Genomic DNA, 23,427 nt, shown 5'->3' on the forward strand with positions numbered 1-23,427 from the left:
CTACTCGCTAATTCTGTACTCCTAATAACTCCGACGATTTTTCGAACCGTTTAATCGGACAGACGGCGCCATTTCTGTTATACTAGCGTTTCCAATTAATGCCTTCCAGTGCGATTCTTTTAACGCACGTATCGTATCCTGTATAAACGCATGCGTATATGGATACGCACCGGGAAGGCATATATGTCCGCTACTGTACATATCTCCTTCCTTCTGTCATAATTTACTTTTTCTTTTCGTCTCGTTACGAGACTCCAGTATTTCGATAAATCCTCCTCCACTATTTTCCTAACACTTCCGGTGTTATGTTTGACTGTGTTTGACGTTTCTGTCTCTCGTGACATATAGCAGTTATTGATATCACGAGGTTATAAGTATCGAAATATATTAACTTAAGGATCTAATTACAAAAATCATGGTGAGTAACGCAAAATAATTTTTAAATGTGCTAAAAATCGAAAATCATTTTAATAATCTAACCTTTAAAGTGGGTAGTGTCTGCTACTTTAACATAGCATTGTATGTACTATTTTATAGTTTTTATGATGCAACTTATCTCAATACAAATTCTCTTATAATTAATTTTTGTTCTTTAATTATCTATTATTTACGAATAAGAATTCAACAGTTTATCTCAATATATATAAATTTTTCTACTCAAAATATTTTAAAAAATATTTCTTATTTAGAAAAAGAAAAAATGTTTAATATAATAATATACACTTTTAAAATGTATCTTATTCCAAAGCAGATATAGAAAAATATTTTTTGCAGCTTGTGTTGGTATTGGGAGATTTGCACATTCCACACAGATGTAGTAGTCTCCCAAGTAAATTCAAGAAACTGTTGGTACCGGGAAGAATACAGCATATTTTATGTACTGGCAATCTCTGTACAAAGGAATCCTATGATTATCTCAAGACACTAGCCAGCGATGTACATGTGGTCAGAGGAGATTTTGATGAGGTATATATTTCAACAGTTTTATTTAATCACATACAAATATTTATAGAATAATGTTAAAATATAATTAAAATAGACAAATACATCAAATAAAAATAAGGGTGAGAAAAAGAATGGCAAGAAATTGCGCAATTACAAATATAATTTATGCACAAATCAAAGCAAAGAATTTTGTTTGCAGAATCTAAATTATCCGGAACAAAAAGTAGTTACTGTAGGCCAGTTCAGAATAGGACTTTCTCATGGGCATCAAGTGGTGCCATGGGGTGATCCAGAATCTTTAGCCTTGATACAAAGACAATTGGATGTCGATATTCTCATATCTGGGCACACACATAAATTCGAAGCTTACGAACATGAAAATAAATTCTATATCAATCCTGGATCAGCTACTGGAGCTTACAATCCTCTAGATACGTAAGTTTTTTTCAAAAAGATATAGAAATGATATAAAAGAAAAGATTGAAGAGCACATACTTTTGAGAAAAATATTTTTTTTCTGTAAATCTTTTTTATTTATTTAATGTAACCTTACAATTAATCATTAATTTATAAAGTATTTCTTTTGAAAAAATAAGGAAATGTAATTTACAACGATAATTATTATTTTAATAAAGAAATCCTGTAAGAATTTTGTTTTAATTATCTTTTTTCTTTTTTAGGTCAGTTATACCATCATTTGTGTTGATGGATATTCAAAGTTCAACAGTGGTTACTTATGTGTACCAATTGGTCGGAGACGAAGTTAAAGTAGAAAGAATTGAATATAAGAAGAGTTAGAGCCAATGGAAATTTAAGAATATACCTATTACGGGTTATATCCAAAATTTATAACACAATTATGTGCATGAGTAATCAATATTTGCCGAGTACTTTTAATCAGTCTCGGATTAATTAATTAGCATTTAAGAGTAATTATTGAATCATATACTTATTGTATATAAAATGATATCAATATTATATATAAAAGTTTTCTCGGATTTAAAATAAGTTAATATCAAATTAAAATAAATATTACTTTGATGTAACAAATTTTAAATTTATAGATTTATAAATTTTTCGAAAAGAATTCCTAAAAAAGGAATATAAAAATAGTATCAAAAACGAGAATACTCCTGTAAGTTTCAGTTTAGAACTCTATAAGACTATTATGTATGGCATTTAATATATACAGTCACTTTAATCCTTTTATTTCCATAGAAAAACATGACATGAAAGATGAAACATTATTTTTTTTCTGTTTAAGTGACAGAAAAATAGATGCGTATATCATATTAAAATCTTAGTAATGACTTTTAGATAATATCAATAATTGAAGTAAAAGTAATATTAATAATTGACTATCATTTAATTATATTTTTATAACAAAAGAGAATATCCACAATACAACATTCATTCCGGCAAACACTCTTAAATATTTATAAATTAAAAATAATAAACAATATTGCTTCTTATATTCTATCACTTTCTGGATTTTCTCAAAAGAGTAAATCCTTCGCCAGTAAACGCCTTAAATTCATCTGGATCCTTTGTCTGAAATAATAGAAACGACATTAATCACACAATATTATAAATATCACCTGCGATATAAATCATCATAAATTCACATTAGATTTGGATTTCACAGTAAAATTCAAGACAGAATTCTTTTGTAATTCTCATAATATAGAATTCCAATTTGAGCCCTTACCTCCTTATTATTCGCTGGCTTCATATTTCGCAAGAACCTGAGAGTACCTATTTGATACTCGTAATCCGGTATTCCTCGAACATAGGTCGGCTTGGCAGCTACGGTTTCCTGCTTGGGCGTTTCTTTACGCTTTTTACCATCCAGCCGGACACCTTCACCTTGGAAAGGTACAAAGCCAGTCTGCGCTGGCATCATATCAGCCAGATGCTCTATGTCGTCCTCTTCTTTCTTTGCCGCTCGCACTGGCTCTTTGTAGCCTACCGGTGGCGCAAATTCCACGTTCATGTCGCACTCGATGATACTGACCGCTGGACCAGGCTTAGTTTCAAGCACGCACATCTCGTAAATCTTTTGATTGTATTTGATTGCAATCACATCGCCCGTGGTTAGACAGGCAAAGCTACGCAGGCCGTTCTCCAATACTGCCTTTGGGTTTGTGATATCCAGAAAATCCTCCGACTGTGGTTGAAAGCGTGAAAATGTTGCAACTGGCAATGACACACTCTCTACATTTAGTAACTCGCCTTCCTCCAACAAAAGATTATGCATCATCTACAAGAAAACATAGTAATCTATAATTTATTGTTACTTTATAAGTATATATGTATAAAATATGGCTTTTCTAACTTACCCAGTAAGGTAAATAGACTTTGCCTTCGTCGGCAATGAACTCCAATACACCACAATGAGTAATTCTGTTTGTCTTCTTGTTGGTCAATTTAAATAGCATTGGGTAAATGATGTTGAGCCTGGTGAGCTGCTCCAGAGCAGACGGTGGCATGATTACTGAAAAACAAACACATTGGCACAAAGTAACCTCCTTGTTTTCCTCCAGTTATCAGTTGATACCCACTCTTGCCGCCGCGTTCAACGTCCTGGCGATAAGTCCCGGGCAACATCGACACTGAGAAACATTTATATTGGGTGTTGAAGGGCCGCGGAATCTCCGGGAACATGTTGAACCCGAACTGAAACTGGAAAGTCATTCTGCTGAATCGTTAACCTCAACCTCAACTACACCCTTGAGAAACAGATTTCAACAAGACTTTTGCCATTTCCCTGATAGCCACTGATTTCTCAACTCTCTTACCATGTTTGCAGTTGATTCTCTTGACAATTTTTCCTTTTTATGGGATTTTTTCTATAACGACAACATGAACCTTCAACGAAAGAGTCAAGACATTTGTACACATACCACTGTGTAGTGTGTACTTACATTGTAGCAGACGACGCTGCGTGCAAATATGCGCAACAACGATCGGAAAAATATGCAATTATTCTTTTCTTTTTTAAGAGAATTTTCTTCTATTTTTTTATATAAGTAAATATTTATAATTCTTATATAAATATTTTATTATCTATATGTATAATTATATTTTCCAGGGTTAAGTAAGTTAATATTTCTTTTTAAATAAATTAAGTTAAAGTTAATGGTTTATAAAATTTAGTTACATTAAAAGTTGCACATGCTTGAACTAAAATATAACTCAAAAGTTATGTTAAAATTAAATTGACTTCAATTCACAATTTACTTAGATTAGTTTTGTTCTGTTTTTAATTGTGGAATTGTTAATATTCTATGACTTTGGAATTCTTTCTACACATTAGGATATTCACATAACAATTCCATCAAACGTACAGCACTATTTTAAAATAATTAGACACAAATTTTTTAAACAAAGAATTACTTTTCAATTAAGTTTCGCAATTATCTCAATTATAGCAATGAAAAACACACACTGGCTCCTCATAATTTTCTTAATAATCTTATCAATTTTTAAAATTATCAATATTTTCACGCCTGTTGTTCACATCAGGTTTTATGTACACGTGGAATTCAAATATATATTTTAATAACTATTAATTAATCATATCAAAATTATATTTTAAATATATAAATATTAACGCTAAAGAAGAGGAATACAATTGCGTATTAAAAATTGTATATTTTTCCTTAAAATGTAACTGTGAATTATAGGATGAAAAAGATAAGAGAAAAAGTGAAGAAAATATTAACATGATCTTTAGATATATTACACTCTTTAAAATATAAACTTTACAAGAAATATGTGTATTCTATAAAGCTCTTCAGATAGCTATAAATAGCGAGGATATACAATACATATAACAAGATACAAATTCTTTTATCCAAAATTTTCCCCTATTCCAATTATTTTTCCTTAAACTAGTTCTTGTGCTGCCTCACATTACTTCTCATAAATGTTATAATAAGAAAGAATGGAAGATATTTTTGTTATGTATTATTCAAAATAGAATTCGGAATCGTAAAATTTAGAATAGAGGAAAATATTTGTTCCCAATGATCTTAAAATAAAAATTGTAAAATTAAACGCTACATATAAAAAATGGATCGTATTACAAAAACAGCGGGTTTTACTGGAATCTAATATGTACAACTGCAACAAATATTCAACATTCAAATATTTGCAACTTGCACTGCTCACTCGCGTTAATACAAATTCTATAAAATACAATTATCTCGTCTTCGTACAGCACAGATATGTAATACAAAAAATATTATTTTTTTAAAAAAATATCAAAATATATTTACTTATGATATCTAAAATATCTAACTTGAAATATTTAAAATATATTATAAAAATAAAAAAATTTGGTTCATTAAATTCAATGATCTCGCATATATATTTATCACAGTATATGTTACTAATTATGTGCTATTGTACAATATATTATTTAGCACAACAGCAAATAGATTCACAAATATTTAGAAACCAAGATAAATCATGCATATTTCAGAATTTTCAGAATTATCTATTTCATATCCGTGCTGTGTGGTTTTGTATATATTTTTCTTGATTAATTGTAAGTTACTTTTAATTGCTCAAGTTGTATACTGTAAAATAGACTATATATTATCATTGGCAGGCTATATATTATCAAGGCGGCTTCGGGTGAATGATAATATATATTTAACTTGTCAGTTTAGTGGTGGAAGTTACTTGGTAACTTCGTGCATCGCATGTGCCAAATATTCTACATTTTTAGACGTCACGCCGGCCATGGAGATGCGACCGTCCTTAGTCAGATAAATGCTAAAGTCCTTTGTAAGTTTTTCTACCTGTTAAAAGATTGACAATAATTAAAAAATCAATAATTAATCATAATAGCAATAAGTTTTTGAATTTCTTGTTTAAAAAAGGAACATAAAAATTATTACTAAAGTATTAACCCTATTTATATGCAATGGGATTATTCGTATCCCGCGTATTTGTTTTTTTTGAAAATATAAAAGGACTAATTAAAAAAAAAGTTATAACATTTATATACCATTGTTTTTATAAATAAATGGTCACAAATTTAGGCTATTTAGGAACGTCAAAGGTCCCTGGTAAAAAATTTTTCTTAGAATTTTTATACAAATTTTTTTTTTAATGTTTTAGAAATATTAAAAAACACATATTTACACTTTTTTGAAAATATTTTTAAAAATGTCGGACTCAATGTGTGTAGAGAAAATGAATTAATATAGAAAAAAGGAGATTACCTCATTCGGCTTTAGACCAGTGTAACAGAACATTCCGATCTGATCGGTGATGTGAGACCAATCACGAGTGCTGCCGTTCTTCTTCAGATTGTCGCGCAGTTTCGTGCGAACCGAAATAATGCGATCGGCCATACCCTTCACATCACCTAGCCATTCCTTTCGCAATTCAGGATCGCCAAGGATCTCGTTAACTATACGAGCTCCGTAAATCGGCGGGTTTGAGTACATTGGCCTAATTAGAATCTTCAGTTGCGACAGAGTGCGGGCAGCCTCATCTTTACTAGATGTCACTAGAGTGAATGCTCCAATACGTTCACCTAAGAAAATAAAAGAGGAATTAATATAATTGTTTCCTTTTTCACTCATATATATGTAAAATGTTTTATACGCACCATAAAGACCCATATTCTTTGCATAGGATTGAGCTAAGGCAATTTTGTGACCTTCTTTAATGAATAGTCTGACTGCATAAGCATCTCTTGTAAGATCTCCTGCAGAAAAATGTATCAAAATAGAAAAAAAATGTTAGATTGTACAAGTATTAAAATTGTAAAACTTAAATTATAAATCTAATATTAATACAACTATTTTATTATTAATAAACATTAACATAACGTAATAGATTGCATTTGAAAATACCTGAGGCAAAGCCTTGATATGCCATATCGAAAAATGGAAACAAATTCTTCTTTTTAATTAGAGTAGACAATTCTCCCCATTGTTCCGGTTTGGGATCAACGCCAGTGGGATTGTGAGCACATGCATGTAGAAGGATGATTGATCTCTCAGGAATATTCTATTCATAGATAATATCATTAGTGTGATAAAATATTAATTTCTTTTTAAAGTTATTGTTAATTAATGCAATGTTAATTATAATGTCATTTGACGTTAATCAATGTAATTATTAATTTTATGAGCAATGTGTCTCGTATAATTTCTGTGCCCATATATTATTATTTAGATTTGTGTTAAAAATTACATTATCAATATTTAAAAAACAAAATTTTTGTGTTAGTATATTAATATTAGCTATTACAATTTTAATTAATATGATGCCAAATTCTGTGACTAATATTTATCTTTGAGACATTTTCTGCCAATGCATGCATTCATTTTCAAGATAATAATTATCTTGTTTATTAAAAATCTCTGGTACTAACAGATATATCTTCTACTACTCCTTTAAAATCCAAACCACATGTTTTTGGATCGTAATAACGATAAGATTTGACCGTAAGCCCAGCAAGTTTAAATAAAGGAGTATGATTTCCCCATGAAGGAATTGGTAGATAAATTTCCTTATTGCCAGGAAAATGATGAGACAAAAATTGTGCTCCAACAAAGAGAGAACCAGTTCCAGAAATTCCTTGAACTGTTGCATTCTAAAAAAAAAGAGATATCTTTATTAAGAGAAAATTTTTCATGTTATTTTCATCATAATACTCACCAATCCATTCGCAACAACTTCATTTCCCTCCCCAAGAGCTAGATTAATACTGTGCTGACAAAACTCGAGATTGCCAGCAATTGTGGAGTATTCTTTGTCCATTTCCTTGATTCGTATTTTCTCCTCTGCCTATCACAAATAATGCAAAGTATTTTATAATAAATAAAATTTTATAAGTTTTATATTCATTTAATAATCATTATATAATCTTTTACATTATGTCTTACATATAATATTCGTTCTCATCTTTCAGAATTTGATATCTTGCTTATAACTAACCTTACGAACACTCGGGAGAACATATGGTTTGCCATTGTCATCTCTGTAAGCACCAGCGCCCAGATTGATCTTCTTTGAATTTTGATCTCTTTTGTAAGCTTCCGTGACTCCCAGAATAGCATCTGGTGGTCCCATTTCAACATGAGACCACCATGAACTGTAATATATACTTTTGTTTAATAAATTGTAGTTATTTCTTTTTTTAATTCTACATCAAAAATCCCATTTAATTCCATATCAAAAATTCTATGCCAATCTCTAATTTCATATCAAATAGATAAGATTATTGTTCAAGAGCATTGAAAGTTACAACATCAGTTTCATACAAAAGTATAAAAATTTATATTTACATGCAAAATAACTTTAATTTTTAATTAATTTAATTAAAGGGGCAGATGTGTGCTCTTTCAGAATTTTGAAAATTGATTAAATTAATTAAATTAATTTAATTATTATATCCTTTACATCGATTCTTAATATTCTTTTCTGCATTTTTACAACTGTGTACATCGAAGCCTTCTTAAAATAATTACAAGCATTAATAATTAAAATTCCAATAATTCCAAAATGATAATCGTAATCGTCATCGAGAAGTGGATACGATAGCTGAGCAATTTTGTGAAGGTCGAAAGGTCATTCGAACGAATATCCAAAAAGTCTCACCTAGAGGATCTCGCGGCCATCGAGAAAGAATTGCAGGCGCTCTTCAAGAAATTGCCAGTCGTCACGAGCAGCCTTGTAGTATGTGCCATTTGAAGTATGATCTTTCGCAATTTCCTATCTTTTCAAACGTGGAGAACAGGTGTTAATTACAGACAATATCGGACTCCGAACCCCGACTAACCGGTGCCGACTTGGAGTACTTGGACTAACTGGAACGGTCCACGGGTCCACGGAACGCGGCGGTCACATGATCGATGCGGAATGCGACAAAGTTGTCGTAAGCAACCGCGTGTTATCAACGTGATTACGTCAGTATTAGAGTGTTTTTTTTTCTTCATAATTATTTTTCGCTTCGCGCACGAAAACATTGTTTTATAATTTACGTTTACGTCGTATGACGTTCGAGTTCAAATGTGAGAAGTTCACGTCGTTCGAAATCAGAATTCATGGAACGTGTTTTTTGCGCGAGAATTTTCTGTTTTTGTTTTACACGTAATTAAATCTTAGAAATTAAATTTTTCTTTTTAAAATTTAAAATTTATTTTGTCATTAAAATATTTTTAATTGTCGAAAACGACTAGTTTCTATATAGAAACTGGCATTTTCCTAACCTAACCTAATTTAACCTAGTTTGTTGATAGTAAACAAATATTAGAGCGGCTTCGCGTGTGGTCCAGTAATCTTGTTTTTACAATTATATTTTGTAAGACTGAAAGATTTGTGAAAAAAAACTTTGATAGTGTAGGCAATTAACTTAATTAGAACTTTAGGAAATCAGTTATAAAAGCTAACTTTAATTCAAATTATTAAAATTAAAAGTGATAAAGACAACTCCTATAATATATAGATATCACTTTCTTTGGATTGTATTTTCTCCGTAGTTCTTTTGATATTGTATTCACATAAGTATCAACCATAGATTAATGTTCTTTTTATAATGGACAAGAAAAAAATCTATGAAATCATCTATTAAACTTAATTGAATTGGAAGTTTGAATGTTGATATAAATATATTGCTGGGCTTTATATAGTGACAATTTTTGAGAATGCGGATAATTTATTCTACAAATAATCCATAGAAATATTGCTTTCATTAACAATTCAGGCATTATACTTATTTTATTGTGCAGTATATATAACAAATTGTGAGGAAAATGATAGAATCAACTGACAAGAAGTTACTTTACAACACTGTGCTGTCGCAGACCTTTTCACCTGATGGAAATTATCTTTTGGCTGGCAACATCTATGGAGATGTTTCAGTATTTGAGTAAGGGAGTATTTGAATAAGAAATTTTCTTAAACAATGAATGTATATTTTGTAAAAATTTTTTCTTAGAATTTTTAAAAGTTCTAAAATTTTTCAGAATTTTGGTATAATTTTATAACTTTAAAAAGTTTTTCAGACTTTTTATACAAATTAGAATATTTTTTAGAAATGAGAAAGTATACATTTTTTTTTTCTCGAATTCTTCATATACATATATATATAGAGAATCTTACAACAGTTGCAAAGCTATTCAGTTAAATAGTAATAATTACTATTAATAATTATTTAATTTATGATTACTCAATTGCTAAATTTCCAAACAGTCTGTCAAAGGTCTTAGGGCCCAATAAAGTGGAGGAGAATGAGTTACAAGGACCCAGTTATCGCTTTGCTACCCATCCTGATCAAGAAGTCTCATGTATGCTCTCCGTAGAGAATTTTCTTGTGACAGGAACACGTGGCGAAATATCAGGATGGGATTGGAAAGCGATCACGACGAATAAAGCTCCCAAAAGCAAAGTTTCTTGGAATATACAAATTCCTGTTAACAAGTAAGTGAAAATGACAGAGTATAATTAAAGTAAAATGTATATCAATACATTTTACATGGATATGTTGAAAAATTATATAGATTATGAAATATATTATAGAATAAGTTATAAAACATATATTTCTTTTCAGAGACAGTTATGATAAGCCAGACATAAATTACATGGTGTACTCAAAAGTGAATAATTTATTATATGTTGGCTGTGGTGATAATAACATTTATATCATAAACATAGAGGACAGAAAAATTTTGAGATGCATGCAGGGTCACACCGATTACATACATTGCCTTGCCATAATGTAATTATTTATCTGGTACAGATACATTGCACAAAAGTGATGCTATTCTCATAATTTTAAAAAGTTTCTTTATAAATTTTAGGGACAATCAGCTTGCATCCTGCAGTGAGGATGGTTCTGTGAGATTATGGGATTTGCGCAAAAAGGAGAACACTAACATATTAACACCCCATTTAGTAGACAAAGTCGCTCGACCGCGATTCGGAAAGTGGATCGGCGCTGTTGATTTCACGGAAGACTGGTTGGTAAGTAACAATAACAATAATGTATTTACCTACAATTTTAAAAAATGAGCAGAGCATTATATATATCAAATAATAAGGAATAAATAAAAAATTACATCTAAATTAATATTTTTTAAATTTTCATTTCGATTTATTTAATTTCAGCTGTGTGGTGGTGGGCCCAGTTTATCATTGTGGCATATGCGAACGATGGAGGTTGCGACAGTTTTCGATCTGACTGATCAAGGGATTCATGTCGCAGAGATCTACGAGGATCGTGTCATCGCTGGTGGCACGACCGACCATGTTCATCACATGACATACCAAGGCGAAGTTCTAGCCAAAGTTCCTACTTCGAGTCTCACAGTCTATAGCGTAGTGCATCAAGAAACACCACACAAGGTGCTCAGCGTCGCTGGCACTTCGAACTGCATCGACATCAGTACAAACTTTAATTATCGTGAAATGACACTTAAGTTTGCGTAAGACTTATTAGAACGAATTATGTTTTATTACGAAATAGGAATTTAATTTTCAAATAAGGATCTTGATCCTTTTTCGAATAACTGGAATGAATAAAAATTAATATAATTTCTTAGATTTTTGCAATTTTTTAAATAAATATATTAATAAAGTATACATTTTTTATACGATACGATGTTTCTTTTGTACAAATATACAAAGCGATGAAATGCAAAGATAGATACGCATACATTTGTTCTTATAATTGCACTTTTTTTGCTTAAAGTGGTAAAAACAATACAAAAATATGGAATAAACAATATATGTAAGTATTTGCCAAATAATTTTGGCAACATTTTTTATGATTATCAAATATCATACATAGAATAATCAATATATCTATTCTCACATTTCTTTTTTTCATTTTTTATTTATAAATTAAAAAATTTTATACATAAAAGAATAAAAAAAAATTAATCTGAATAAAAATATAAATTTAATAAAAATGAGTATTTCTTTTTAATTAAAATTAATATTTAATAAATAAATACTGAACTTGTGGTATCACATTTATGAAACAAAAAAGAATCCTTTAACTTATAATACAATTATTTAAAAATGGGACCAAAATTCTTTTTATATCATAATTACAGAATCAACTGTTAATGGACTAATTCGAATCTGCACAAATGGCAGTATTTTAAGGATATTGCCTTAAGAGTGCAATATCACACTTCGAATTTTGTGAACGGGAGCTACCCCGTGAATAAGCATTTCTCCGGTTGAAAGAGATCAGAGGAAGCCATGACCGGCGATGACCGCGGGAATGAATCCTTCTCTACCGTCTCTTGAGCGCACCCAGAACCAATCGTTCGTGTGATCGCTCAACAGAGCGACCACATCGCCCTTTGAGACCGTCAGGGCGTTCGCGGCACGTGCCTCGTAATCGTTCCTGATCACCAGGAGTGTGTGCCGCGAACCTTTGATGCGCGCGTTCGCCGCCGCCCTCAGGTACAGCCGATCGACGCTGCGCTCGCCGCATGCCGACACCGCGTCTCTTGGACCTCGTCTCATTCTGCCGCTACGTCCACGACTAGCCCCGCACTCGGATCTAGTATCGCGCAGCTTCTCCATATCCGTCATGTTGCCTGAATAGAACAGAAAAGCCAGTTAAATACATTAGAAGTATGATAAAAGAAATACTCGAGGGGAAATTCACAGCCGGCATTGGTGTACAAAATTTCGGCAGTGGACTGCCGAAAAAAGTAAGCAGTGACCTATAATATTGACGGCATTGTCGTCAGTAGTTGGGGAGTGGTGAGCTCACTTCAGAGTCGGTTTTTCGATCATGGGGTTGAGCACAAAAATTTTTGAATACTTCGGGAAAGCTTTAGAATTCTTGTGCAGGCATTGGCATATGATAATGGGCACGCGGTAGTGTTCATAATTGTATGGCATTGCCTTAATTTTAATATAGGATTGACGGCATTGTAGGCATTGACTAACAATAAGCATTGTCGGCAGTGTACAAAAATGTCGGCAGTGTTTTACAGCAATGCCAAAAATCGGCATTGGTGTACAAAATTTTGGGTTGTGAATTCCCCCTCGGAAATACTTGATTTATGTCTATTTCACAGAAAATTACAAACACTAAAAATTATCTCATATCTTATGATTTATTTATTAACCACTACCATGTTTCTTGATTTTTCGTTATATCAGCAGAACAAATGGAAAACCGCCGTTTTTCAATAAATGGCGCGGTAAAAAAAAACGTGTGGGGACTGGCACCACTGTTTTCCTCTAGCGCTGCAGTGACTAGTTAGCGACTCTAAGTTGGCTGCCTGCGAGTAGCACGTGTGTTGCGACCACTGAACTCAATACATACAGGAAAGAGCCGTCCTATAGAAATCGTGTGTAAAAGGCCGGTCAGAGAGAGAGAGGTTATCATTATGTTGGCTGTCTCTTTTCTTCTTAAGCTCTTGAAACCGCCATTTTTGATGGTACAATCATATCTAAAAGTTAGTCAAACCTCCTAAAGTACTTCTGAATCATTCTCTGAATTCATCAGTCAGCATACTTTTGACGATGCTTGTACCGCTAAAAAAAGAGGCCTACGACAGAAAGAGACAACTAACATAACGTAACCTCTCTTTGACCGCTTTTTTCCAGCCACGGCTCTTTCCTGTATATATTGAATTCAGTGGTTCCTCATCATTACAAACGATCTTCCGCACGCATACGACGTACGTGGTTACGTCTGGGAGCAGATACCAGTATCACTTTCTCCAATGAAAAGAGATTTACTCATTGACAAAACTGGATTCTACGGATTCTACCGCTAAGTTGCCCTATCTACCGCTATTTTGAAGAATATACCGCTAAATTTTTTAAGGACCTGGTGACACTGTTTATCATTACATTTGTGAATTTCGATTGGCGTCATATATTTCTTTGTGCACGAAAATGTCAGAATTTGTGCCAAATAAATTTCATTTGCGGCAAGTTTTGCTTTATGCTTTCAATTTGAAAAAATCTGCGGCTGAGGCGCATCGAATGATTGTAGAAGTTTATGGTGAGGATTCCATTAGTGCAAAAACGTGTCGAGAATATTTTCAACGCTACATAAGGGGCGATTTTGACATAGAAGATAAGGAGTGTCCCGAACCGGTGAAAAAAGAAGATGTAGAATTGAAGGCATTACTGGATAAAGATTCATCTCAAACGCAACAGGAACTTGCAGATTCATTGGGCGTGACTCAAAAAGCTATTTCAAATCGTTTGAAAATCTTAGGAATGATTCAAAAGCATGGATATTGGGTGCCATACGAATTGAAGCAGAGAGACGTCGAACGGCGTTTTTTCACGTGCGAACAGCTGCTCGAACGTCTAAAAAGAAAGTCTTTCTTGTATCGTATTGTAACTGGTGGTAAAAAGTGGATCAATTACGAAATGGATCCACTTTACATAGCTGATAATAATTCAAAGCGAAAAAAATCGACGGCCAAGCGAAACATCTATGGTTCGAAGCTCATGCTGTGTATTTGGTGGGACCAGCTCGGTGTAGTATATTATGAACTGTTGCAACCGGGTGAAACCATCACAGGAGCTCACTACCGAACACAACTAATGCATTTGAGTAAAGCATTGCAGGAAAAACGGCTACAATACAAGGAAAAACACGATAAAGTGATTTTGCTGCATGACAACACTTGGCCACATGTTGCTCAGGAAGTTAAAACCTACTTGAAAACAATGAAATGGGATGTCCTACCTCACCCACCGTATTCTCCTGACATCGTCCCTTCTGATTACTACCTGTTCCAATCAATGACCCATGACCTGGCTGAGCAGCACTTCTGTTCTTATGAAGAGGTCAAAGACTGGGTAGATTTGTGGATCGCCTCAAAAGACAGGCAATTTTTTCAACGCGGAATCAATATGCTGCCAGAAAAATGGAAAAAAGTTGTGGCTAGCGATGGACAATACTAGCAAGAATAAATATGTAAGCATTTTTTCACAATAAATCCTCGAATTTTTACAAAAAAAAACGGCAGTTTTCCATTTTGTACTCCTAATATTTCACTCCGTTATATTATGTCTCATTATATTCAATTACAACTTATTTTCTAAATTTCATCAAGTCTTTATGTGAAAAGATTAGAGAAACTCTTTAATTACTTCATTTTCAAGACATTACAAGATTTGCTTTATAATTTCATAGATTGAGAAAGAAATTTCATTCACCTAATGGTTGGGGAAAAACATCGGTAGAATCTTCCCAGCATGGTCCTCGCGTAGGTTGTGGTAGGATGCCCAAGGGCAAACAGGCGGCGTAGCCGACGTAACCCTCCTGTCCGTGAGGCGTTTGCACATACAGCCAGGTTTGGTTCTTGAAGACGGCATTCACGACTGTACCCAGAGGGAGAGCCATCTCGTCCTGTATACCGCCTTGAGTTTGATATAATACCGATGGGAAAGATAAGACAACTGGAATGTTTGCTGGTCTCTCTATGGACGCCTAAGATTATAATTGTAAATTATATATATGTAAGTATTCGTTCTATAAAAAAGTACATTCAGTATAAAAAAATTATAGAATTAGAAAAGAAAAGAAATACCTTTGTCAGAAACGCATCAAGATCAGCGATCTCGTAGCCGAATCTACTAGGTAGTCTAGGTTTATGTGAACGTTTGGTCCGCCTATGTCGATGTTTCTCTCGTCCATTAGGTGTCGACGTTGATTCACGAGATACCAAGGAAGGTTCAGATACCGCTCTCTTCACTTTTTCCTTTTCCTTCGTATCTTTGATAGATTCTTTGTCAAGATGCTTCTCCAGAGGACTATCCGACTGCTTCTCGCCAATCGTTTCTTTGCCAATAGTCTTTGGAAAAAAATTGAAAACAATAAAATGTACTCGTTAAAATAATAATCTTAAGATAATGAAAGGATTTATTTGAAAGAAAAGTTTATATTTCGGATTTAAATAAAAATTAAGATTTACCTTCTCAATTCTTTCAATCTTGTGGAGCCTGTGCAAGATCTTCTTCTCGCGCTTTTCAATGCTCTCCTTGTTCTCGATATTCTCCTTGCTAGCAGTGTCCTTCTCTTTGACACTTTTAACGCTTTTTCTCGAGGATCTCTTGCTGTTCCGTGAGAAAGCGCCTCTATCATTGTTTGTACCTTTTATGAAGAAATATTTTTGTAATTTTATTAATGCATACAAAATAATTTTTTAAGATATCATTTACATGTTAAAAAAGCTTTAATAAAAGTAAAAGCAAGTTTTTTACATAGCTATCGATATCATACACTATTAATATCAGTGCCAAAATAAATATGAAGAAAAACGTAAAAGAAAAAAAAATACATATATATAAAACGGATTATTTTTTTTTACCTCCATTGCTATTAATGGTCGAATAGTTATTGGGTCCAGGACCCAAGTTGGATTGTTGTTGGCCGCGCAAGACCCAAGTTAGCGAGATTCTGGGGCGTAACAGGGTGCTCGATCGTTGCCCCATGCTCGCCGTCGATGCGACGGACGTCGGGGAGGGCGTCGGCGCTCTCGAGAGTGGCGGCGATCTAGAGTCACCCGTCACGACCTGCAACGGGCAGTCCGCCACCAGGTCCACCGTCTGCATCGAACGGCCATACTCCTGAAAAATACATTCTCCGTCAATCCCGAGCAAAATGTAGTAACGAAGACACAAGAATAGTATATTAAATCTCATTACAAGTCTTATTTGATATAAATCTTTTATATTAATTAAAATTGAAATAAAAAAAAGTGTAAAAATTGTACATAAGTATAGAGAATATTTGGCAATGGAAGGAAGAAAGTTTTAAGAGTGATTCTAAATGATAAAATAAGACAAAAATAAAAAACAAAATTATGGCTTGGTTTATTATAAATGTTAAATATTTATGTAACATTACTTAAAGCACATGATTCTTTAAAACATTTAGAATTAAAAAATGAAGCCTTAATTTTGTTAGTCTTAATTTTTGTCTTACTTTATCATCTAGAATTACACACTTTTCTTCCGTTTAATATCAAATTTATACGTTCTGTTTGACTAATGAGCTTGATTATATAATTATAATTTCTTTAAAATTTTTATAGCTTGCATGCTGCAATTAATTTTTTTGCTAGCCATCTCTTTACAGTAATGAACTCGTTCGATGTAACTCTCTTTCAGCATTTCCCGATTGAATTAATAATCATTATGGGACACGTGTAATGCTATGTCGTGTGATATAGATAGATAATTTTATTGCCTCCCCTTAGGGTTACATCTCCGTACAGTCCGTACAAATATTCCTTACCGACTATCTTACTTAACTACAACATGTCGTGTGATATTTCTTTATTGATACCGTGTCGCGTCCCTGCCTTTCTAGAGCGCGACTAGCCGCTCGGAACGAAGCTGGAACAGGAAGTTGAAATGCGATACACATGCATCTCTTTTATATTTTATACATCCTCTACAAGAAAGAGATATTCTTGTGAAATAAGTGTCTTCCTCATATAACCCATTTACTTGCATTTTTTTTATTTCTGCATTTGCTACTCTCACCTTGTCTTTATCTTCAAAAAATGTTGTGCATTTTACAAATAATTAAAGACATGATAAAGAACAATTCAAGTTCAAAATTTCATAACAGAGAAATGTGAATGTTTAGATATAATATTTAATACTAATCTCTCTAATCATATTTAATATTAAATATTACAAATTCTTATGAGAAGCACTTGAATAAAAAAATTTCAATTTTATTATTATACAGTATCCATGACTCAAAGAGAACAGCCGAAACTTCCGCAACACTTAGAGAAAAATGATTTCCGGCCGCAAAAGACAGAAATATATCCGACCATCGAGTCGGATCGTCGGATTTCGGTCCGGAAGGGAATCCGGGTAATTTGTACTGGATTCTCAACCTCCTGCCTGGAGAAGCTATCTTCCCGTTCGCGCAGAAAGTGGATTATTAATGCGTCTCATGGGCGTTCAATTAACCCGCGCGGCGAGTCGCCGGGATGAATTATTTGTCGGGGCTCTCGCGGTGTTCCGGCTCATGCTAACCGCGCCAGAATAACAAAATTTACGGTCGTCGCTTCTTTCTTGTGAGCGAATAAATGAGAAAAAAATATGTATATATATTATCATTGACAAATTTATCATCAAATCATTTATTATTCAAGTTGGTTGTTAGATAATCAAAAATAAATAAATACATTCAATGTGAATGCATAAAATTCAGCATGGATTAAAAAATCAAAAATTATGCAAACTGCATGATGACAAAATTACAATGTATAGAAAACAAATTTAAACGATATATTATTTTATATAAATGACTTGCTGATTTGTTTTTTTAATATTTTTTGAAAAAAATTGAAAAATAAATTTTCTTCTATATAAGAAGAAAGAAAAACAAAAAATGATTTTTTATCGTACGGTACCTTGTACGAGATTCTATCGTTGATCGACGGAGATAGAAGAGCGGGATCTTCCCCTGAGATAGTTACAGCTTCCGTTTCCTCCGATTGATAGTCGATCTCGCTACTCCAGGAGTGTCGCCTCTTCAGATCCCCTAAAACAAAAAGGATACTCAAATTAAAAAAAAAAACTAATAAAGAAAAGTTAAATAAAAAATTTTGTATTCATCTCCGCGTTGCTGAAACTTTATGAGTAAAATATTAAATAAAGATTAAATGTGTAAAATTTTAAATAAAGCTAATTGGTATGGGAAAGAGATGGCGTGCACGTTCTGGCGTAAATAAAAAATATACAAAGGTAAAAAGAAACGAAGACAGTGTTGAATTTTAAGATAGGTATTATAATTGCTTACTGTTTCGATAAAATATGCCGTAACGGAAATATAAAATACCGCGGAAATTTTATGGATTGATTTCAGATCGACCAGGGATAATTTCTGTGTTGTGTGATTTGCGTGCCTCGTCTTCGTGTTCCCTTCGAAGCCGGGGATCTTGGAAAACATTTCGGGGCCTTACACGCACGGGGATAATGGACGAGAGAATGAGCTCGCTGCTTAAACACAGTATTCGAGTCCCGTGACTTATGGATTCGATCGGACGCGGCGTACACCTTAGGGGCCCATAGGGGGGACCTCAACCTACGAATTTGCTCGTTTACTCGCAACAGTGGAATGCCGCGGCGATGCGATGGAAGACCCTTTTCTCCATGGGAAGCGAGCGAGCAATCGCGGGCGCGAAGATTTATCGATCTCGCGCGATCCAAATGTCGATTACGTCAGCTGGATCCCGCGATCGAGTGAGAATATGATGGGTAAGAGTAGCCAGGAATGTCGCGGGAACTCTGAGATTCCAACATAGTTTCAATGTAAAATCAAAGCAGATTGTTAAATTAATTAATTTATGTTTTAGTCCTCCGTTTGCAAAATATTTTTACTTTCTCCGTCTACAAACTGGATTCTTTTTGTCCAAGCCCTTTTTACTATTCTAGACTTTCGAAAAATCCAGGAAAGTTGGAAAGATTAAAATAAGTTATTTTTTCAACATCTCTATTGCATTATAGTAATTTTTAAAATTTCTATAATGCAATAGAGATGTTGAAAAATATTTAGTTATTTAAAAATTGAAATTTAAGAGCAAATTTAGCTTGTGCTTAAAAAATCTAGATTGTAGACAGAGGGTTAGTAATATTAAATCAATTATAATATTCTTTAATATTTCAATTTGATATTGAATTACAGTTCAATTAATATAAAAATTAATAATTAACTCTGGAACGATATCGCAGGTGTGACTGCACTTATAAGTGCATCCGAATGATGATGTCGAAAGACCAGATTTGCACACACGTGATCAGCGAGCACGTGCGCCGTTAAATGGCTCTGTCGGTGACACGCGCGTGACTTTTAACATAGGTGTAAATATTGCGAGGAATTTTTTGGAAGAATACTTTAACATATAATACATTTTCTTTTTTTGAATTATTTTTATCATGCGTTCTTCGTGCAAAAATTAACTTTCAAATATCCTGACGGAAAAAATTCTACACAAATTTAAGAAATACTATAAAAGAATATACATAAAATGCTACTGAAACACCTTTTTAAATTTTTGTATTTTCGTAGGGCGTCGTTTCTACTATTTCTACGAAAAAAACTAAAATATATTTAAAAAAATCTATATTTGCGTAGTTTACGTATATACTTCCTATGTCACATCTTTTACTCACATACTTTAGACGTAAAGTGCATTTTTAAGTGATAAGTTGAAAAGTGGGCTTTATTTAGTGCTAGACCTTATTTGGTTCAGACTAGATCATGTTCGATCACGGAAGATCACCGGATGGAGGGTTTCTTTTGCGGTCCGTAATGAACTTCTCTGTCTTCTCGTAAACGCGACGTACGTACAGTTCAACCCGTTCGAGCCACGATAAATCCTCGTTATCCCCGAGCTCGTCGCAATCCGGCGACTCTCTTATCGAGTTTCTTCGACACGGACGACGAGATACGAGTGCGACTCCCCGTGAACGAACGTCATTTGACAGATGATGCCTGCGTATCGGTCGACGAGAGAAAAAAGCCGCCGGGCGGGAGAGATACGAGAATTACCTGCGCTATGCGACCGCTTCCGCTTCTTTGGCACGCCGATGGCTCGCGGAAATTCATTAACATTTAGCCGCTAATCACCGCGAGATTAAGCGCACTATCGTCCAGATCACCTGGCACGTTGACGTTGTCGCTGCCATTGGCCCGATATGATGCGACGATGAAGATATCGCGCTGCCAAGCGCGGTGTCTCGTTTCGCGCCACGCACCTTCGCGATTATATCTCGGCGTTTTTTATTTCTGCACAGTCTATGCGTATGTATTTTTTTATTTTTTTTTATCCCTCTTACGCTTTTACATTTTATCAAGACGACGTGGGAATCGTGAGGGATCTTGGAAAATTCACTGAACTCACCGACACACTTGCGCACACCAACGTTTAGGATAGACCGAGGCGAATCGGATCATTATAAGCTGAGATGGTTATGAGATAGTTATCATTAATTTTTTATTTTTCTCGTAGCGGAAACAATAGACAATTCCCTATTGCGTATGCCAGTCGATGATACAAGCGCAGAGATCATGAGTGCGCGAAGAAATTTTGTCTCGCATATAAAATCCTAAATTTGTAACGAAAAAGCTTAATATGCTCTTTCAAAGAGTTCATTCGGTTATTTCTTTTAGATTTTTATTTTTATTTCTTGTAAATTGATGATCCGCTTGCCCCCAACGTTGGGCCGAATGGGACAATTTTCTTTTCTTAATTTTTTTTATTGTACAACAAGAAATACCATGTACTATTTTATTAATATATAAAATTTAAGCCAAAGATGTAAAGATTAAAAGAATTGCTAGCAAGACTTAATAACAAAATTAGTTTATTATTTTTTTATCCACGAAGTAAAATTGATCCGATTCGCCTCTATTCTAGATCGCTGAAAATATTATGACAACACTTTATCTTATGATAATACCTTTAATAATTAAATTTGTTGTTGTATACGATTAGATATTTAGAAAATCAACATCCCGTCGATATTTGCCGATTGCACTTTTCCATTAAAATTAATTCACGCACACGATTATGTGATTCCGTGCAACACGCTATTTTCAGGCTCCAATATGTCGATAGGCCGTCACATCGCTTCACACAACCAACACTCAAAGCCTTTTTCCGTATCTTCAATCCTCCGACTTTTTCACACTCAAATCCCTTTAAATCCATTTAAATATCTCCTTCGAAAGGGAACTGTTCTTCAACAACGATTTTGCACGCACACTGACTAGAGCTCGCCCTCTTGGAAAGGTGAAGATGATAAACCGTGAGAAGATAATTGAAGGAGAGTAAAAAGATTGCGTTTTCCTTCGCACTTTTCATCGATCGCCGGACACTGACGGCGAGATTGCAGGTGCGCTTACAGGTTCACCCACAGGTGCAGCTCTGACTAGACTAAACGTGCTCGTTGCAGCGCGCCGAGTAGTAACTCTAGGAGAGGAGAGAGAGAAATCCGGGGAGAGAAAGCGGGATGAAGAGAAAAAGAGAGAAAGAGAGAGAAAGAGAGAAGGTAATACCCGGTGCCTCGATTGGCCCAAGCTTCCCGCGAAAACGGCCCGTCCAATCGCCGTGACCGCGTAATTGTCGGCTATCAGGCCTCGCAAAAACGACCCCGGCTTGGGCCCCGAGTCCCACGAAGCCGCCCCTTCGACCGACGTTCATCCGATGAGCACGCACTTCCCTCGGCACGTCTCTCCCTCTCGACTCGTTCGAGTCAAGATACCGTTAAACATCCTCGCTAAAAAGTAGATTAACGTGTCTACCGGAATCATAGATCTGCTGCCAGAAATCGAATTATTATTAATTAACCGTCTCCGACAGGTATCGTGGACGTACAACTAGAGATATATATCGCGCTAAATGTAATTTTAAACATCACCGAATTTAAAAACAAACGCATAATAACCATCCTTTGCTGAAGGATAATTAAAAATACCCCCTCTCTTTGCCTTCACTTACATTTGTTTTTTTTGGAATTACAACATTTTGCTTCTCATCGCTCATCCCGCTGCTTAGCTGCTTATCCCGCTATAATTTATAATTTCACGATTTTTGCGAGATTCGCGCCCTGACATCTCTCGTCATACCCGAACGAATGAATAACTCTTTCGCGGGCGCGCGCGAGAGAGAAAGAGAGAAACGAGGGAGAATGGGCGGTTCGTAAGTGGCGGGTCGATGAGACGCGGCGGGGTGAGGAACCGAGATGGAGGAGGGCCCAGCGACCTCTGACCCCCTTGGGAACCGTGAAGAGCCCGAGGGCAGCGCGAGGCCGAGAAAGGGACTCGAGGAGAATCCGACCGGGACCCACCCGGCCCAAAATACTTGCACGCCGTCGGCGTAACCATCGGCGGGCCCTACGGGCCCCAACTGATGGTGAATTAATTCGTTGCGAAAAACAATCAGATTCTAGATAGCCGATGCGTGTGCGTATGTACGATGTAACATATTGCGTAAGACCAAAGTAGATCGTTCTTTTTTTTTTTTAATAAAAGTAGTTAATACAACCCTCTGGTAAAAATGTATGCAGTTTTTCTGGACATCCATTCAGTTATTTAGTATTATTGAAGTGAGTTCGGGAATTAAACCCAGGTAACTTCAGACTACAGTTTACATATACTATAGCTTACAAGGGAACGCAACCAAGTGTCTTTCTCTGAAAATCGGTTATTAATGGGGAAAGAATTAGCAGACAAGCTTTCAGGTTTCTTATCTAATCTTCTTATATAATCAATTGAATAGTCCATTTATTGTCCATTTATTGTTCAGTGAATTGATTCAGATTTTGCACATCTTTTGTGCACGGTAACTGTAGATAAAGCGCCTACAGTTTACACCTTGATTAGGATCCTAGTAGGGTCCCTCATTTCCCAATACTAGACAAAAAGTCGATATAACTGTCTAGTGACTGCTTAAAAGATGCATGAAATTTCTACCAGGGAATAATTAAAGA

At 34.5% G+C, this 23,427-nt stretch overlaps 5 protein-coding genes across 13 annotated transcripts in view; 2 read left to right on the top strand and 3 right to left on the bottom strand.

Annotated features, from left to right (window-relative positions):
* The first annotated feature begins 5 nt into the window (after window positions 1-5).
* Window positions 6-2,309, top strand: LOC105207679 (vacuolar protein sorting-associated protein 29). The gene is made up of 4 exons (XM_011177252.3): window positions 6-418; window positions 775-966; window positions 1,145-1,380; window positions 1,626-2,309. Exons 1-4 carry the CDS (start codon window positions 416-418, stop codon window positions 1,741-1,743), a joined length of 549 nt encoding a protein of 182 aa, XP_011175554.1. The 5' UTR covers window positions 6-415; the 3' UTR covers window positions 1,744-2,309.
* On the bottom strand, window positions 2,288-3,903 carry LOC105207678 (ubiquitin fusion degradation protein 1 homolog). Of its 2 annotated transcripts, XM_011177251.3 has the most exons (5): window positions 3,744-3,903; window positions 3,507-3,627; window positions 3,285-3,439; window positions 2,654-3,205; window positions 2,288-2,496 (listed from the first exon to the last, which is right to left on the bottom strand). In XM_011177251.3, the coding sequence occupies exons 1-5, from the start codon at window positions 3,744-3,746 to the stop codon at window positions 2,425-2,427; spliced, it is 903 nt and encodes a 300-aa protein (XP_011175553.1). In that variant the 5' UTR covers window positions 3,747-3,903; the 3' UTR covers window positions 2,288-2,424. The 2 variants fall into 2 exon arrangements, with proteins under 2 accessions (XP_011175553.1, XP_011175552.1); XM_011177250.3 differs by lacking the exon at window positions 3,744-3,903 and having other exon boundaries at window positions 3,507-3,639.
* A 759-nt stretch (window positions 3,904-4,662) lies between these two features.
* Window positions 4,663-8,803, bottom strand: LOC105207681 (aspartate aminotransferase, mitochondrial). Its single transcript, XM_011177255.3, has 8 exons — window positions 8,572-8,803; window positions 7,909-8,065; window positions 7,630-7,758; window positions 7,343-7,564; window positions 6,819-6,975; window positions 6,572-6,670; window positions 6,180-6,496; window positions 4,663-5,753 (listed from the first exon to the last, which is right to left on the bottom strand). Exons 1-8 carry the CDS (start codon window positions 8,658-8,660, stop codon window positions 5,631-5,633), a joined length of 1,293 nt encoding a protein of 430 aa, XP_011175557.2. The 5' UTR covers window positions 8,661-8,803; the 3' UTR covers window positions 4,663-5,630.
* Window positions 8,679-11,708, top strand: LOC105207680 (THO complex subunit 6 homolog). Of its 2 annotated transcripts, none has more exons than XM_011177253.3 (6): window positions 8,679-8,879; window positions 9,702-9,841; window positions 10,165-10,392; window positions 10,523-10,690; window positions 10,773-10,935; window positions 11,080-11,400. In XM_011177253.3, exons 2-6 carry the CDS (start codon window positions 9,726-9,728, stop codon window positions 11,398-11,400), a joined length of 996 nt encoding a protein of 331 aa, XP_011175555.1. In that variant the 5' UTR covers window positions 8,679-8,879; window positions 9,702-9,725. The 2 variants fall into 2 exon arrangements, with proteins under 2 accessions (XP_011175555.1, XP_011175556.1); XM_011177254.3 differs by lacking the exon at window positions 8,679-8,879 and adding an exon at window positions 8,982-9,063 and having other exon boundaries at window positions 11,080-11,708.
* Window positions 11,709-11,926: 218 nt separating this feature from the next.
* Window positions 11,927-23,427, bottom strand: part of LOC105207682 — a 37,896-nt gene continuing 26,395 nt past the window's right edge. For 2 of the 7 annotated variants that reach the window (XM_011177258.3, XM_011177257.3), the window contains 6 exons: window positions 18,345-18,475; window positions 16,278-16,536; window positions 15,882-16,060; window positions 15,498-15,761; window positions 15,124-15,397; window positions 11,927-12,524 (listed from right to left, as the gene is read on the bottom strand). In XM_011177258.3, coding sequence (XP_011175560.2) covers window positions 12,169-12,524; window positions 15,124-15,397; window positions 15,498-15,761; window positions 15,882-16,060; window positions 16,278-16,536; window positions 18,345-18,475 — 1,463 coding nt within the window. In that variant the 3' untranslated portion in view covers window positions 11,927-12,168. Of the gene's footprint in view, window positions 12,525-15,123; window positions 15,398-15,497; window positions 15,762-15,881; window positions 16,061-16,277; window positions 16,537-18,344; window positions 18,476-20,485; window positions 21,335-21,396; window positions 22,334-23,427 lie in introns of those variants that run through there. The other 5 variants (XM_039457434.1, XM_039457433.1, XM_039457435.1 and 2 more) reach the window with 5 other exon arrangements.

The sequence above is a fragment of the Solenopsis invicta genome, chromosome 14, assembly GCF_016802725.1.
Source record: "Solenopsis invicta isolate M01_SB chromosome 14, UNIL_Sinv_3.0, whole genome shotgun sequence".
Classification (NCBI taxonomy): Eukaryota; Metazoa; Arthropoda; class Insecta; order Hymenoptera; family Formicidae; genus Solenopsis; species Solenopsis invicta.